Source organism: Montipora foliosa, chromosome 12 (assembly GCF_036669935.1).
Source record: "Montipora foliosa isolate CH-2021 chromosome 12, ASM3666993v2, whole genome shotgun sequence".
NCBI classification, from domain to species: domain Eukaryota; kingdom Metazoa; phylum Cnidaria; class Anthozoa; order Scleractinia; family Acroporidae; genus Montipora; species Montipora foliosa.
In genome coordinates this window covers 12,250,547-12,265,546 of record NC_090880.1, presented here as the reverse complement: position 1 = coordinate 12,265,546, position 15,000 = coordinate 12,250,547, and the positions used below count along the sequence as shown (strand labels likewise).

The following is a 15,000-nucleotide window of genomic DNA, read 5'->3' as shown; positions in this document are numbered from 1 at the left end:
CACACCTTTCAGGAAGTCAAGCATGAAAGCATGAGCTTTAAGCTTGTCCTCCAGTTGATGAAGGATGATGAGTGAAGTGGAAGCAGATATTCCACCTGTGAAAACAAAACAAGTTTGAGCGTAATACGATAATTTTACCATTTACTTCCATAAAGCAAACGTTGTGAAAATTTGCAGCAAATACACACTTCACAAAGAATGTACTCTAACTGCCTGGTAGAGATCAGTCAAAACTATTTACAAAGATTTGACCGGGAAGCTCTTACAGTGGCTCTTGGTATTGGCTCAATTTTCCACTTGCATTCCCCCTTTTCCCCCGCCTCTCCCCTCCAATGTTGCTAACGGAAAAAGGAAGAGTTGGCGATAACAAAACAACATTTTTAGGGGGTGGAGGGGGTTAGATGGAAAGAATTTGGGGGAGGGATTTGTCCGACTTTCCTGAAAAGTGGAAAGTGTCTCAACCCTTTTGGCACTTATCGTATGTCTGTGGTACAGATATACAAAAAAAAATCTTGTGAACAGAACTGACTTGTCAGTGATTTACATGTACTTTGAAATTTTCTGACAAATTCTGGTGAAGAACGGTGGATGATAAATGAACAACTGAAAAGGCTCGAAGAGAGAAATACTTTTTCCATCATTTTAATTGTATTTTTAAATAATTTTATATTTATTTTTTTAGTGCGTGAAGTGTATAAAAACTCGATACTATGAACCCACACTCACTTAATTAATGTTTAGCACAACTTTGCCATAGATGACATTTGACCTTAAGCTTGATGTCAAGTGTGTTCTTGGTTAACCTGTATGATTCAGTATTGATCAGTACTTAGTCTAATCTCTGTAACTACTTCGGTCACAACAACATTTCGAACTTAAGTTGCTGTGTTTTGTTTTGCTTTTGTTTGATATACAAAACAAGTAAACTTTTTTTAAGAACCAAAGTCAATGGAGATACAGTAAGAAAAAAAAACTATCACTGAAAAGGGAACACATCAAAATTATTGGACATAAAATTGTTCCCACCCAATAATATTCTTCATTTCGTGATTTCTTTTTCTAAAAAAAGTATTGTGAGGTCATAGCAACACACTAACCTGTAGGAATGGACTCTGCCCAACGTGGATCTGACACTGGAAAATCATCAATCAGCTCTTGACTAAGTGTGAGTACAGCAGTATCTAAATCTGCTCCTGATGCAAAGACTTCATTACAGATACTTTGGGCTTCATCCTACATTCAAATAATAAACTAATCTTGTTAAATGGGAGTTTGTGACATTTCTTTTAATTTGCCTCAAAATTATCTTTTGTTAATGCAGGCTTCATTTTGTCAGTCCCAGGGCCATATTGATTTACTAAGACAATAGACAAATTGATATTTTCTTGAAAATACAGCTTCTTTGATTCTCTAAAGGTTGTTTGGTCTGTCATTTAAGTATTAAACCTAGACACTTGAGTCGAATCCACTAAGAATTTACAACCCCTTGCATTCCTTATCGAAAACACAATTTACGTTAACCCTCTTCTCTTCCATACCCACCACCTAAAAGCAGAATAGGTCAAACTCACCCTATTTCCTTGACAGAAAAGCAAGAAAGCAGACTTGAACTTTTTCATATCATCATCAGCCTCTACAAATGTCACTTCACCAAGTGACACGTCAGCCAAATTAACCTGAAATAAATTGGCAATGTATATCAGCCACTTCACCATTGCAGAGATAGACAGGTGTATAAAATGATGTATGGGAGTATAACACATGCAATATTGTAAAACAAAGTGACGGGTAATGCATAGTACTTTTGACCAGTGTGTAACATTAAATTTTCCAGGGGCTACAATGTAGTTGCTCACGGTGAGAATGAAACATGTTGAGTTAATTCTAACGTGAATCACATATTTATACATTAACTGCATCGCTTAAAGTGAAGGTTGGGTGCCTTGGATATCTGGGGGCTTCCATGTTTGGTAGCCAACCCCTCGATAGAATGCCTCCATGGCTAGCACAATACGTCAACCCAACTATGAGCCCCACGACAATAAAAAAAAACAGACAACAGCCACACTAAACTATCAGTGGAATGAACAAGGGATGGATTTTTTTTTTTTGAAGGGGGGGGGGGAAGGAAAAACGAACTTGCTATGAACCCTGCTGGAGGAAAGAACTCCTCAAGCTGCCATAACAAATGCCACAAGTACAGTTATGATGAACGGAACTACTGCGCATGTGCCTACAAACCAACCACTGACCACTAGTAACACAGGTGTTCCTTGAAAGGAATTGTATTTAAATCGACATATGACGTTAATTCATCTCCAGCATTTTAGGCTGCAGTCTGATATAAATAATTGATAAGCTTTTCACGACTTAACTTCATATTCACCATTCTACTACATTCACTTTAACCTTAACTCACCTTTGTAGTTTGCAACACAGAATTCCCCACATCTTCACTGTATAAAATAATTTATATTGTTAATAACAAACATAATAATTATTAATCAGACCTGATCAAAACAATTGTGCATGATTTGGGCACAAATTGCTTTAGCAGTGCAAAAACTTGAGGACTTCTGAAGTTATTCCACTGTCTCTAAAAGCAATCTTCTGTACAAGTGTACAAAAGGAACAAATAAATTAATGAGTAGTCACTGATGCATAGCTGTAGATCAAAAGAAACCTGGGGGCCAACGGAATTGATTCATGTGGATTTAATACATTTTAAATTTGCTCACTGAAATGCAAGACTCTGATGTTTGAATAAAAAGGTAGATGCTAGTCCAGGTTTCAAATGTTTCAGTTTGGCTCCAATGTGACACCTGAATGATGAATTTGTTTTAATGCCAGCACAGACAACATTAGACTCTTTTAACTCATTATTAATTTGTTGTACGAGGCTTCTTTAAGTTCCAGGTAAAGGAGTTGGTCTTAAGGTTCATTGTGGAACGTAATCCAAGGAATTAGAGAAGTTTTTCTTTCCAAGAGCAAGGTGACAAAAGTGGAAAACCAAAAGCAACCCAACCATACCACTAAAGAAAATGAAGAAAAAAAGGCTACAGGGTACTTTCATCCTGAACCTCCATCAGCAAGACAAGTTAAAGTTATCCACGACAGTTGCAGACATTCTCCACAAAAGTCATGTAAATAAAATAGTCGTAACTTATTATTGCCTCAGTAAGCAAGAAAAAGTGTGTTTCCTTATACTTACTGAACTATAGCCTCTGTTACTGTGACGCTGATAATACCATACTTCAAAGAAAAGAAGAGCGGCTTGTTTTCATGAAAACCTTTTCAAAAAGGAACGTTTTAGTCAACGATTATTAATAGTGGCTAAGTAGACTTGGCAACTGCCTCTGGATGATTAAACCTCCACAGGGTTTTCTTTTAAGACTAGAGGACAGTTGTTTACCATGTCTTATCCAGTGCTTTGATGTTATATTTGTAGTAGTTAAAAGTGTTTTACTTAGTTTCAAAATTTTCAAACTAGTTCAATTTTGATTTCTCTTGTTTTATATTAATTATCAGATGTACCACGAAAAGCGTAACAAAATTATTGAATGTTTCCATTCATTATATAATTATGGTAGTAGATTTCTACAAGAGTCCTACAAATTCCTACAGATTGCTGCAATGATGCCATATTTTTCCTGCAAGGATAAGCCTTCTGGATTATTAGAATGCACTCTTTGCTTGCCTAGTAAACTGTTTTTCCAGTCTAAAAAACCCTGCAAACACGAAGAGTTTCTGAGTCTGATTGCTGACCTCCTCATGGTGGAAACTAATGGCTGTGTCTAGTACTTCTACACACAAATTTAGTGGAAATATATTTTTCTCAAAAACCAAAATAATTACTATTGATAAATTCCACAAATATTATGAATGGTAATCAATAAAAAAATCAAGCAAAGAAAATGAAGTTGAAATTCAAATTAACGATTGATTTGCATACAATGGAAGATATTACCCAAAAAAGTGGGAAATATAAAAATAAAGCAATTACGATACCTGAGCCTAGAATGCTGTCTGCTGGAGACTGAAGATCTATCTTGTTCAAGACCTCATCTGGCTGGTTAACTGTGTAAGCGATTACATGTAAGGTACAGTTTATGCAATACTCAAACATGTAGAGAAAGTATCAGCATGCAAGTTCACCATGCTATTACTGTGAAAGAATTTTTTTTTCTGTAGTCATGCTTCGTGAACTGGAAAGCAAGTTGCATAATTATAAAAAGAGACAATTTAAGCAACTGTCTCTATTAGACACCTGAAAAATTCAGATGGCTTCAACAGAATCCAAATAAGTAGGGATGGCGAATGGTACCTCCAAAATCTTGGCACTTGCAAACTTTTCATCTGATCTCAAAATCTCCGAAGTCTCTGCAAAGAGTCTCGAAGTCTCGTTCGTATTGCATTTATTTAGGTGTGAAGTCTTGCATGTTTTGATCTCGGTCTTCGATTCCCAAACAAGGGTATCGATGAGTCTTGGATTTTACCATTCGTCGCCACTATAAGTGCAGGGATCACTTCTATCTTTTGTTTATAACCCGCACTATAAATATACATTTCTTTTTGTGCATCAATTCATCGGTCCTGTAAGGGGAACAAAAGAATGCAATAAATTGACCTGCTCCCAACTCTGTGGCTTCATGGCTCAGTTGGTTGGGCATCGCAGGGGTCTGGGGTTCAAATCCCTTGAAGCCACCCGTAGATTATTTTTCAGGTGTCGACAAGAGACAATTGTTTAAATTGTCAAGATGAGTGCGAGGATAACTTCTAACTTTCGTAGAATATTATCATTATTGTTGGATATGTACAATAAATTTTGTTGTTTGAAGTTTTCGTGGTTCAACATTTTAAATACATTAATTAATCATTCTTTTACTTTCTATATTAGGTTGCAATCATCAGAGTATAATCTAGAACTGTCTTCCACACTTTAACATATATACAGTTCGCTGGTGTAGGTGAAGTGCATTTTCTGGCATCTTCTTGCATCCTTGGTTACTATAGCAAACAACCGGCTAAAATTTTGTCACCAAATATAAGACCTGTGATTACAGTATAATATTTAACAATTATTCCATGAGCGCACGTTGGATATGAGATGATAGGACAGCCAACGAGGTGCGTAGCGCCAAGTTGGCTCTAATCATCTCATTTCCAACAAGCGCTAGTGGAATAATTGTTTTATTGAAAACGCCCCCAAAATATAGAAAACTACATTGTAGACTACAATAAAAATAAAAAGGCCCAAAAAATCACGCATTATGCTTGCCGTCTTTGTAGATCATGGTATAATGGCTCATAACCCATGATGGCTTAGCCAATCAAAACTCTCGAATTGCATTATCCAATGATCCAGTTTTTAATAATATCAAATATCTAATTTTATGTAAAAACAAAAAGGAACATCATCCATAAAATACCTGGAACACAGATAACTGAATTGGAGCTATAAACAAGAGCTGATGAACTTTGGGGTGGAAGCAGCAATTTGAAAGAAAGAAGTTCATGCTCTTTTGACTCCTGTGAAAAAAAAAAAAATGAAATGCAACACTCAGAGTAGAAATGAGAATGAAATGAAATGGGAAAGAGGTTTGAAGTCAAAACAATTTATTACCATGAACAAGTTTCAAACATCCTATGGAACAATAAACTACTTTCCATTATTTTAAGATTTTACAAGAGAAAGGTATTCTTAGACTTGGGGACTTACTTGTGATTGATGCCCTTCTTTTGGAATGGCATGAAAAACTCATCTTTTCAGGGCATTTGCAACGAACCCTTTGATATAAAGGATCAGTGCAACTAATTCTAAATGGTCAAATAGTTCAAATCAAGTCTGCTGCATCTAAGACTATTTACAAGGAGCTACAGAGTAGAGTCATTTCTCCTCCGACTACTAGGAATGTTATAATCACCAACTCCCTAGTTATGCCTTGGACTGGAAATAATATATCTCGCCTGCATTATTGTGTCACTTCTCTTAAGCAATTACATGAATTTCAGTACAACGCTAACAATTGCAACCAATGTATTTCTTATTCAGTTGTGGGCTTACAACTGAAGAGGCCCGAGATTGGATGAAACTATAGTTTTGTGAAAATAGCCAGAGGTGTGTTAAAAGCAAGGACAACTGTTGAGACTTGCTCTCAAGAAGAAGTTTTTTAAAATGGTTTTTAGTAAAGCTTTTCTCAATTCAACACAAGCAATTTTATGAAAAAAGTGTCTTTATGTGTACAAATCTAACTGTGAATAGGGTAAAAATATTCATGCAGTGGACTAAGTGAACTGAATGAAAACTATAAAGAGTAGACTGTAAATTACAAAATCAATGAAAACTGAGTAATTTAACACCAGGGTGCCTAACAGGGTGGGAATGTGAGAACAGTGCTAGGAATGAGGGTTCCATGTTTTATACTACCTTTTTATTTTGATAACTTACATGTAATAGAGGTAAAAATATCACCCTGGCCCCGGTTGCTTGAAGCATGGTTAGCGCTAACCAGCAATAAATACCATGGAAACCTATAGGTTTTAACATCTCTTAACCAACAGTTACATGTAGCCCTAACCAGTCTTTGAGCAACCGGCCCCAGGTTGTTAAAATTTATGATACACTGTACATGTTATCTCCCTTGGATCAGATCGCAACATTGCAACAGAGTAAATTGTTTGGAGTTCTTACAAACAAATGTGCCTATGCGGGTAAAACCAATTTTTTTCGCCTATGGTTATGAAAGTGATTTTCAAGTTTTTCTATTCTCTACTTCCACAAATCCCATAAAACACCCCTTTTACCCCCAAAAAAATTTGCATAATCATTGTTTGCAATTCCATCTGTGCAAGAAAATTTGGTTTTGGTCACCATACGACCATATGACTGTACATCGATTCCCTCCATGTATGCCAATGTGAAACGTGGGGCAGCCTGCATTTTTTGGTGTGAACACCTTTGATATTAGACATCCATGATATGGTTAATTGAAACCTGTCAAAACAAGGTATCCACTGACCAGTATTACATGACCATATTGCAGGCTCAAGTTTAAAGCTCATCAAGATTATAGGTTAACTTATGGAAAGAATAAATAACACAGGAACTCCACTTTTAGGCTTGGCTAAATGTACATGTATATATTACATGTACTTACACTGTATGTGGTAGAGTATTGCAGGATGTTGATACTTTCCAGACGACTAGGAACAGACTCTGAATCGACATTGAGCATGCCTACAATGCAAGCAGAAAAGCAGTTCATACAGATATCTAGGGATCCTGTTTGAAGTTTTCGTTTTTGGTCCTGGAACCCACATGTCTTGCCAAATTGGGGTCCCTGGCATTTTTGGGGGCTTCCAATATTTCAGTGCCCTCCTAAAGAAAAAGTTTACAAAAAAGACTAGTGGTGAATGAAGCATTTCAACCTCAATGTTAACTTGCCTCTATTATTGTTGTTTTCATCTCACAACTTTAACTCAACCCATCATATAGCTACAGGTTTTTCGGTATGGGCAATCTGACAAAGATGGGTAGAGCAGCATCATTGATAAGGCTGTACCGTTTCTTTCAATGAAGTTGCTCTTTAACCCACTGACACCTGAGAGCGAGACGTAATGGATTTTACTCTGTCTAATGCCAGACGAATTTACTCATCAATGGGGGGTGTCCTAGGGCGTTTGAGGTGTGAATGGTTGGAAATTTTTGCATCCAGCAGTGAATGCATTTCCTTTCCGGCCTTTGAACAATAGTTGCAAATCAATGACAAGTCTCCTTTGCCACCTCTTGTCTGCAGCCACTGAAACTCTGTTAACTGTTTGTCCAAAAACTGGCCATGTCTTCTCTTCCATGGTTTGATACCATAATATTACGTAGTGTACTACACATTTAAAATGTTTTGTTTGCTTTTGCCCTATCATGCCTGCCCCAATTCAGTGGAGCGAGAAATCAAAATGGCGGGCAGGCATGCAAGCGACGTGAATGTTGTAGTGGTTTCCAGTCTCCTACTCTGCTAAATCCAATGGCGATTCTTTTGACCTTATCACCATGCAGTTTTACTTTGCGTGTCAAAGGGATTTAGTTCGTTGAGCAAGTGTCCTGTGTCCCAGGACACATTAAGATTTTGAAAATACATTTTATGCATATTTCTTGAGTAAAAATGCATGATTTCTGGGTTAACACAAACCCAGATCAAATCCATGGCATACTTTTTATAATTCAACCATTACTGAAATGTTATTTTGTTACAATCTTATATTGAAAAGGTTAAATATTGCTTTGAATTCTTTCCAGGAAAACTAATTTAGTTCATTAGCTGGACTAATAGGCAAAAGAAAACATGTTCACCTTTAACAACGATTCAAATTAATACCTGAAAGACAATGGATTCTACTGAAGAGAGACTGTTCAGCTTGGGTACCATGGTGATACTGGGTGATTTCTGAAGACTCTTGTATATAGCAAATACATTTGTACCTCCACTTTTTAAACGATTTGGTACCATTCAATTAAAATGCATTCACCGCAAAGTGCATAACCAAACTTACCAAGAGAATAAAACAACTGTGTGCCTTGGACTCCACCAACAGTCACTGCAGCTAATATGACAATTTCAGAACTAAAATTGAAACTTAGAGTTCAGTTTCTGTAAAAATATAAAATATGTACTGAAGGACAAAAGACCAAAAGAAAGGGATAGAATGTTACTAGAAACCACTCCTATGGACATTTTTTATCAAGCATTAATAATAATTATCGCAAAGAATGAAATCATTATGCCACGAAAAAAGCACAAACAAGAAGAATGACAAGTTTAACCATTTAACATCCAAACTGGCCTAAACCGGCCGGACTTAGTATTTTACTCTGTCTAACGCCAGACGATTTTACTCATCAATGGGGAACCCCTGGGAGTCAATGCTAAAGATTAACAATTTACTAAAAAGTGAAAAAGTTTTCAAAATTTGAAAACTGTAAATATATGTATCGCATAGTCCACATCGTGTCTTCAAAAACGGTCAGGGCATGCTCTTCGAAGATTCTACTTACCTTACTAAGGAACATGTGGATTCAAAATATAAACATATCAAATGCAACTTTAAGAATGATAACTTACTTATTGCTTGTCTCAGGGATTATGAACGTTGACATTATTTAAGGATATCAGAAGTCTTCCATGCATAATTAATATTATTTTACACCTTTAGTTTTCTCATCCTAACCTGTACAGAGCTACATCAAGGCACCACACTGTGACATTGGTAATGGTGTCTGGATCAACCTAATGAAAAGAATGGGTTGTTCCTAAATAATCATCTGCAGCCTCTGATGTAAAACAGAAAATCTCTGATAGTAAGCATGCTATAATTGGTCGCTTGAGTGGGCTGTATATCTCACTTTAACCTTCGATCTCTCTCCACTTTTTTGGGTTCAGTTAACCCCAGCACTTGCAAAATGAACTGGAAAAAGCATGACCCATATCTTACAGTCAGCTCTCAAAATCGATTAGTAAAAGTTATAATTATGATAAAAATAAATTTTAACATTTTAAGGTGAACCTACACCTGAAAAGAGGAAATGAATGCAACTATGCAGCTTGAGAATAAGAAAAAAATACAATAAAAGGTTATCAGGTTTAGAAGGGGAGGAGGGTTGGCCAAGTAGTGAGAGCACCATCCTTGTACCAATGTGTCCCCATGTGGGAGAGAAATTTGTGGTATATAGTTCAAACTACAATCCCAGACAAAACCAGTTGAGACTTTTCCTGTTTGTATCAATGTTTTGGACCATAACAGTTACTGTTACAGTATTCACTCGAAACATTTCATTGTTCAGAAAGAAGTACAAAATAACCCATCAATGTCTGGACATTGTTTTTTGGAGAGGGGAAGCCATAATATCAAGATTCCAGTAACAAAAGCTTTTTCAGATATGGATAAGGAAGTTAAAATGTTTCTTGAATTTTGCAATGGATTGTGGCTCATATATGGGAAACAAACAACACTGTTAACTATTGGTAGCTACTCTTTGAAAAGTGCGTTGTGAGGTCATGCCAAACGCGTGCTCAGTCACCACAATTTTAGTAAAGTTATCATCACCAACATTGCTTTTCTTAAAATAGCACAAGACAACAAAAAGAGCCACAACAAGAAGAGGCAAGTCCATGTTTAGATAAGTATCCTGAAAAAAATATATTGAGAACTTAATGGCCATGTACCATTTAGCGTAAAATGCAAGTCTATTACAGGGTAATTTTCAAGACAAGACTAAGAATAATTATAATTTGGTTTCATTTTGTTTTTGGCTGTGGCACAGAAGCTGAAAGCACATTTACACTGTAACATCTATGACACCTTGACAGTTTATTATTAATTTTTCATGACCAAACAGTAGTTGTCTCTACTGTAGACATTTACCACACCTGTAATGAATGGATAACAGCTTCTTGAAACAAACTTTCCAACCTCAGCTGAAAATGAAGCTGATCAGAAAGTCTGAAGTAAGCTATAAGAATCCAAAACTTACACGTTTTAAGTACATAAGGTTTGTACCGTAAAAACCAGACAAAATACCGACATTGGCCACAAGATGTTTCCTACTTCCCGAAATATTAACACCTCCAACAACCATTTTAGTGTATTTCACTTTCCCAACACTTCCCTTGTAGTTGACAATCAATAATAATAATAATAATAGTAATAGTAATAATACTATCAAATCTCTGGAAACAAAAAATTAAACTTTTACAGTCAACACTTCACAAATTATCTAAACATTAAGGTAAATAGTGTTTGTTTCAGTCACTGACTACTGTGCTTGACTGCACACTGTAAAGGTATGCCAAACAGGCATTGACATATTAGTGCAAAAAGCAAGAAAGTGCACAACAGTCTACTGGTCCACTTACAAATTATTTCAGTTCTACTCTCTTTCAGTACAAATTAGGGTTAATAAAAACTCTCATTGACAGGGCATATAAAATTAGCACTACACTGGGTTTTCAATCTTACTACTATTTCAAAACGTAATATTTATGTTTTACAGTTGGTTTATTATCAAGTCTGTTAAAGTTTATCTTAGAAATGTTACAACAAAAGAAGCTTCTAAACATGATGTATCCATACTAAGGGCTATTTTACAAACTACCTTACATTTTGGTTTCTATTCATCTTACTCCAGAAAAAAAATTTCATCTATTATCAGCATGCATTGTAAAGATTTAAATGTTGTAGTAATTTTCTCTCCATTCAATCTGTGTAACGTTTTTAGTCCAAAGGATTTTATTCCGGATTCTCTCAATTCGCATGCCGCAATTCTCATATTTTCAAGCAGCTTAGTTCTTCTAAAAATTGTCACAATATTTGTGATGTCTCTTGCTTCAACTTTTCCTTTCTTTTCCTTAGTATGGTTGATTAACATAGTAAGAATTGGTCAAAAGTAGTGACACACTACTAAGGGAAAGTGAAAAACGAAAAATACAACGGCACCACCGCCGTACTAACCGTACTTGGCGTACTAAGGGAAGTTAAAAACCACAAAGTCAACGGCATGCCGTACTGGCTGTACTTGGTGTACTACGGTATATTAAACACGAAAAATACAATGGCAGTGCGGTACTAGCTGTGTTTCGTGTACTAAGGGATATTAAAAACTAAAAATACAATGGCAGTGCCATGCTAGCCGTACTTGGCGTAATAAAGGCGCTGTTACACTGCGAGCGAGACAAGTTGCAACAGCCATTGCCGAAAGTAGAATTAAGGACGTTCGCGCCAATTGTTTCTGCGCATCCTTACTGCGCATGCAAATGCACATGCCACGTCATACACGAGCGCGTGCGCTAAGTAATAAAATGAGAAATGATAGGGTAAAAGGCCATTGCTATAGCTTTGCCTGGATTTAACGGTCTTGGACGTTCAGTGACCCCTATTTTTTATCTCCACGTTGTCCAAAAATGAACAAAAAATCAATGTGGGAAGTTAAAAAAAATTCAAGATTTCTGCTCACGGGACATCAAATCCTGCCATCTTGCCGCTGCAAGACGCGTGAAACTGTGGTCGCTAAATGCGAACTTGATCTTTAAGGAACCTCACCAGTTGACTAAATTCACTTTATAAGTCCACTTAAACAATATTTGGCAGAGAAGATTTCACTTCAAATATTTAATTCCAATATAATATTATTTGGGTTTACAGACACTGACCTTATTCGCTAACGAAGCCCGATTTTGTCACATTTTGGGTGTTTTTCTGGGCATGTTCTCTCCAAAACGAAGTCGGTGAACCCCCATTTTTTTTTACATTTCTGACATAACTAACTCATCATCTTACAGTGGTAAAAGTTTCAGAAAAAATCAATGTTGAAAAATTTTCGCGCGAACGTCTACTTTTCATGCAAACTTGTCTCGCAATGATTTTAGGTATGTTACACTGTGAAATGTTTCGTGCAACTTGTCCCGCCACAATGTCGCCAAAACATTGCGAGACAAATTGCACGAAACATTTCACAGTGTAACACCATTAAGGGATATTGAAAACAAAAATTTCATGGCAGTTCCGTAATAGCCGTACTTGGCGTACTAAGAGATGTGAAAAATGACAAATACAAAGGCACTGTCGTACTAGCCGTACTTGGCGTACTAAGGGAATCTTAAAAACAAAAATTCAACCGTACAAACGATAATTGGCATGCTAAGGCCCGGTTAAACCTTGAACTTTACATGTGCCGATTCTAAGGCAAATGAGAGAAAACAATGCATTTTTCTCATTTGAATTAGATTTGGCACATGTAAAGTTCGACGTTTAAACCGGGCCTAAGGGAATGAATTCAACTGGCGACACTGCCGTACTAGCCGCACTTTGCATTGATGGAAAAGCACTGCCGTAGTAAGTGAAGTTAAGTATCGCTCTAGTGAATTTTATGTTCCGCATTGTGTCTTTATGGGGCAACCCTAAAACATGGAATCTGGAAACCCAGAATTCCAGGTTGTTTCAGTTGCTGCTTGGCATCCCAGAAATTATATGAAACACTATCAAAACTCTGCTTAATGGGAATAAAAACGTGGAAGGCTTTAGTAATAAGGAGTGTGTGCGGCTGCGTCGGTTGGCGCACAGCAGTTTAAGCCAGGGGTCCCCAGTTCACTGATCCTCTGTGACTTCAATGTCTGTTTCAACTTTCCTCGGATTCATGTAACTGTATCTTAAAATAACCAGTAAAACAGAGCACGAGAGAGAGAGAGGAAGAAAGGGCGCACCGTCCTAATTTGCCATTTTGTAAACAAACGATACAGTACCATTGTATTTCCAATCAAGCAATTTTACATTATTTTTACTTTTAGTGTAAGTTCATAACCAACACATGCTGGTAAACGGAATAGTTATATAAAAAGCATTGAAAGGCACTTGGAACAAGAAGAAATATATGGCAAACGCGGCTAGTACGGCAATGTCATTGTATTTTTGGTTTTTAACATTCCCAGCTAATGCAGCAGTATCGTTGTATTTTTGGTTTTTAACATTCCGTCAGTATGCCAAGTACGGCTAGTACGGCAGTATCATTGTATTTTTCGTTTTCAATATTCCCTCGGTATGCCAAGTACGGCTAGTATGACAGAGTCATTGTATTTCTGTTTTTTAAGATTCCCTTGGTACAATTAGTGCAGCTAGTATGACAGTGTGGTTGTATTTTTTATTTTCAACACTCCCTTACATGTAGTACCCCAAGTACGGCTAGTATGGCAGTATAGTTGTATTTTTCGTTTTATATACATGTATTCTGTTGGTACGGCACGTACAGCTAGTACATGTACGGCAGTATTGTTGTATTTTTCGTTTTCAATATTCCCTTGGTACGCCAAGTGCTGCTAGTACAACAGCGTGGTTTTATTTTTGATTTTCAACACTGCTTTGATACCCCAAGTGCAGCTAGTACAGTAGTACCGTAGTATTTTTAGTTTTTAACATTCCGCCATTACGCCAAGTACGGCAAGTACGACAGTGTAGTATTTTCCAATTTTTAACATTCCCTTAGTACACCAGTTACGGCAGTGTTGTGGTATTTTTGGTGCTTAACATTACCCTAGTAGGCCAAGTATATGGCTAGTATGACAGTTCCTTCTATTTCTGGTTTTCAACATTCCCTAGTACACCAAGTACAACAAGTTAAAGATGAACTACGAAAAGCTGAAACTAAGGGAAAGAAAACCTAAATAAACACCTAAGTGCATTAACCTAAAGAAATGTAGTATGTTAATTAAATTAAAGATGAACTGAAGAAAACCCATTAAAGATGACCTTAAGAAAACCGAAACAGAGGAAAACTAAGAGAGACATTCAAGTACATTAGTCAGACTTACTAAGTGGAAAAAAAGGGAAAAGGTTATCCCCAAAACTGGCTGTACATGTATGTGAAGGAGAGCTTCCACATTGAGCAGTTGAAACCCAAACTCAACAAACAAGTTGATCATGTCAGTTTAGCATACCGGTAAACACTTTTAAACTTTTACCGTTATGTCAGTAGTGTTTTCATAAATATTGTTGGTTAGTTTGAATGTACATGTATCTGCTTGACACAAACATTTAATCTACAAAGAATCATTGTATTAATAGTTATATATACGGATCATCTTGAAAAAAATTTACTGTTTCGCTCACTATGGCTGATGATGATGTTCCTTAAACTCAAGTGTAGTTGCATTTTTAAAAATAATATAACAGTTATACAACAAAACTAGATTTTAAAAACTTGCACTGCAAACTGGGCCATTACTTTTTCCTGGAAAGTGTTCTGTCCTGTTGGTACCATTTCCCACTTGAACAACTGGTTTTCACTCAGCACAAAAATATCCCTGAAATTGAAAGTAGTTTCATTTTATGGCATAAGAATCAACTCTCTGTTTTCCTAGAATGTACAGTATATTACCTACATGTAACCCCCTAAAGCTGCTTTTCAGTTCACCTTAATTGTTTACGTCAGTCATACTACAGTAAAACTGCAGTTCTGTT

The 15,000-nt window shown here is 36.5% G+C and overlaps 1 protein-coding gene across 1 annotated transcript in view; it reads right to left on the bottom strand.

The window, feature by feature from the left end:
- LOC137978943 (nuclear pore complex protein Nup133-like) overlaps nucleotides 1-15,000 on the bottom strand; it is a 31,529-nt gene that overhangs the window by 90 nt on the left and 16,439 nt on the right. The window contains exons 8-19 of the mRNA XM_068826067.1: nucleotides 14,765-14,843; nucleotides 10,422-10,481; nucleotides 9,223-9,281; nucleotides 8,548-8,618; nucleotides 7,158-7,237; nucleotides 5,430-5,529; nucleotides 4,009-4,077; nucleotides 3,212-3,290; nucleotides 2,420-2,456; nucleotides 1,572-1,676; nucleotides 1,098-1,233; nucleotides 1-95 (exon numbers count right to left, since the gene is read on the bottom strand). The exon at nucleotides 1-95 is cut by the window's left edge and continues 90 nt beyond it. Coding sequence (XP_068682168.1) covers nucleotides 1-95; nucleotides 1,098-1,233; nucleotides 1,572-1,676; nucleotides 2,420-2,456; nucleotides 3,212-3,290; nucleotides 4,009-4,077; nucleotides 5,430-5,529; nucleotides 7,158-7,237; nucleotides 8,548-8,618; nucleotides 9,223-9,281; nucleotides 10,422-10,481; nucleotides 14,765-14,843 — 970 coding nt within the window. The remainder of the gene's footprint in view (nucleotides 96-1,097; nucleotides 1,234-1,571; nucleotides 1,677-2,419; nucleotides 2,457-3,211; nucleotides 3,291-4,008; nucleotides 4,078-5,429; nucleotides 5,530-7,157; nucleotides 7,238-8,547; nucleotides 8,619-9,222; nucleotides 9,282-10,421; nucleotides 10,482-14,764; nucleotides 14,844-15,000) is intronic.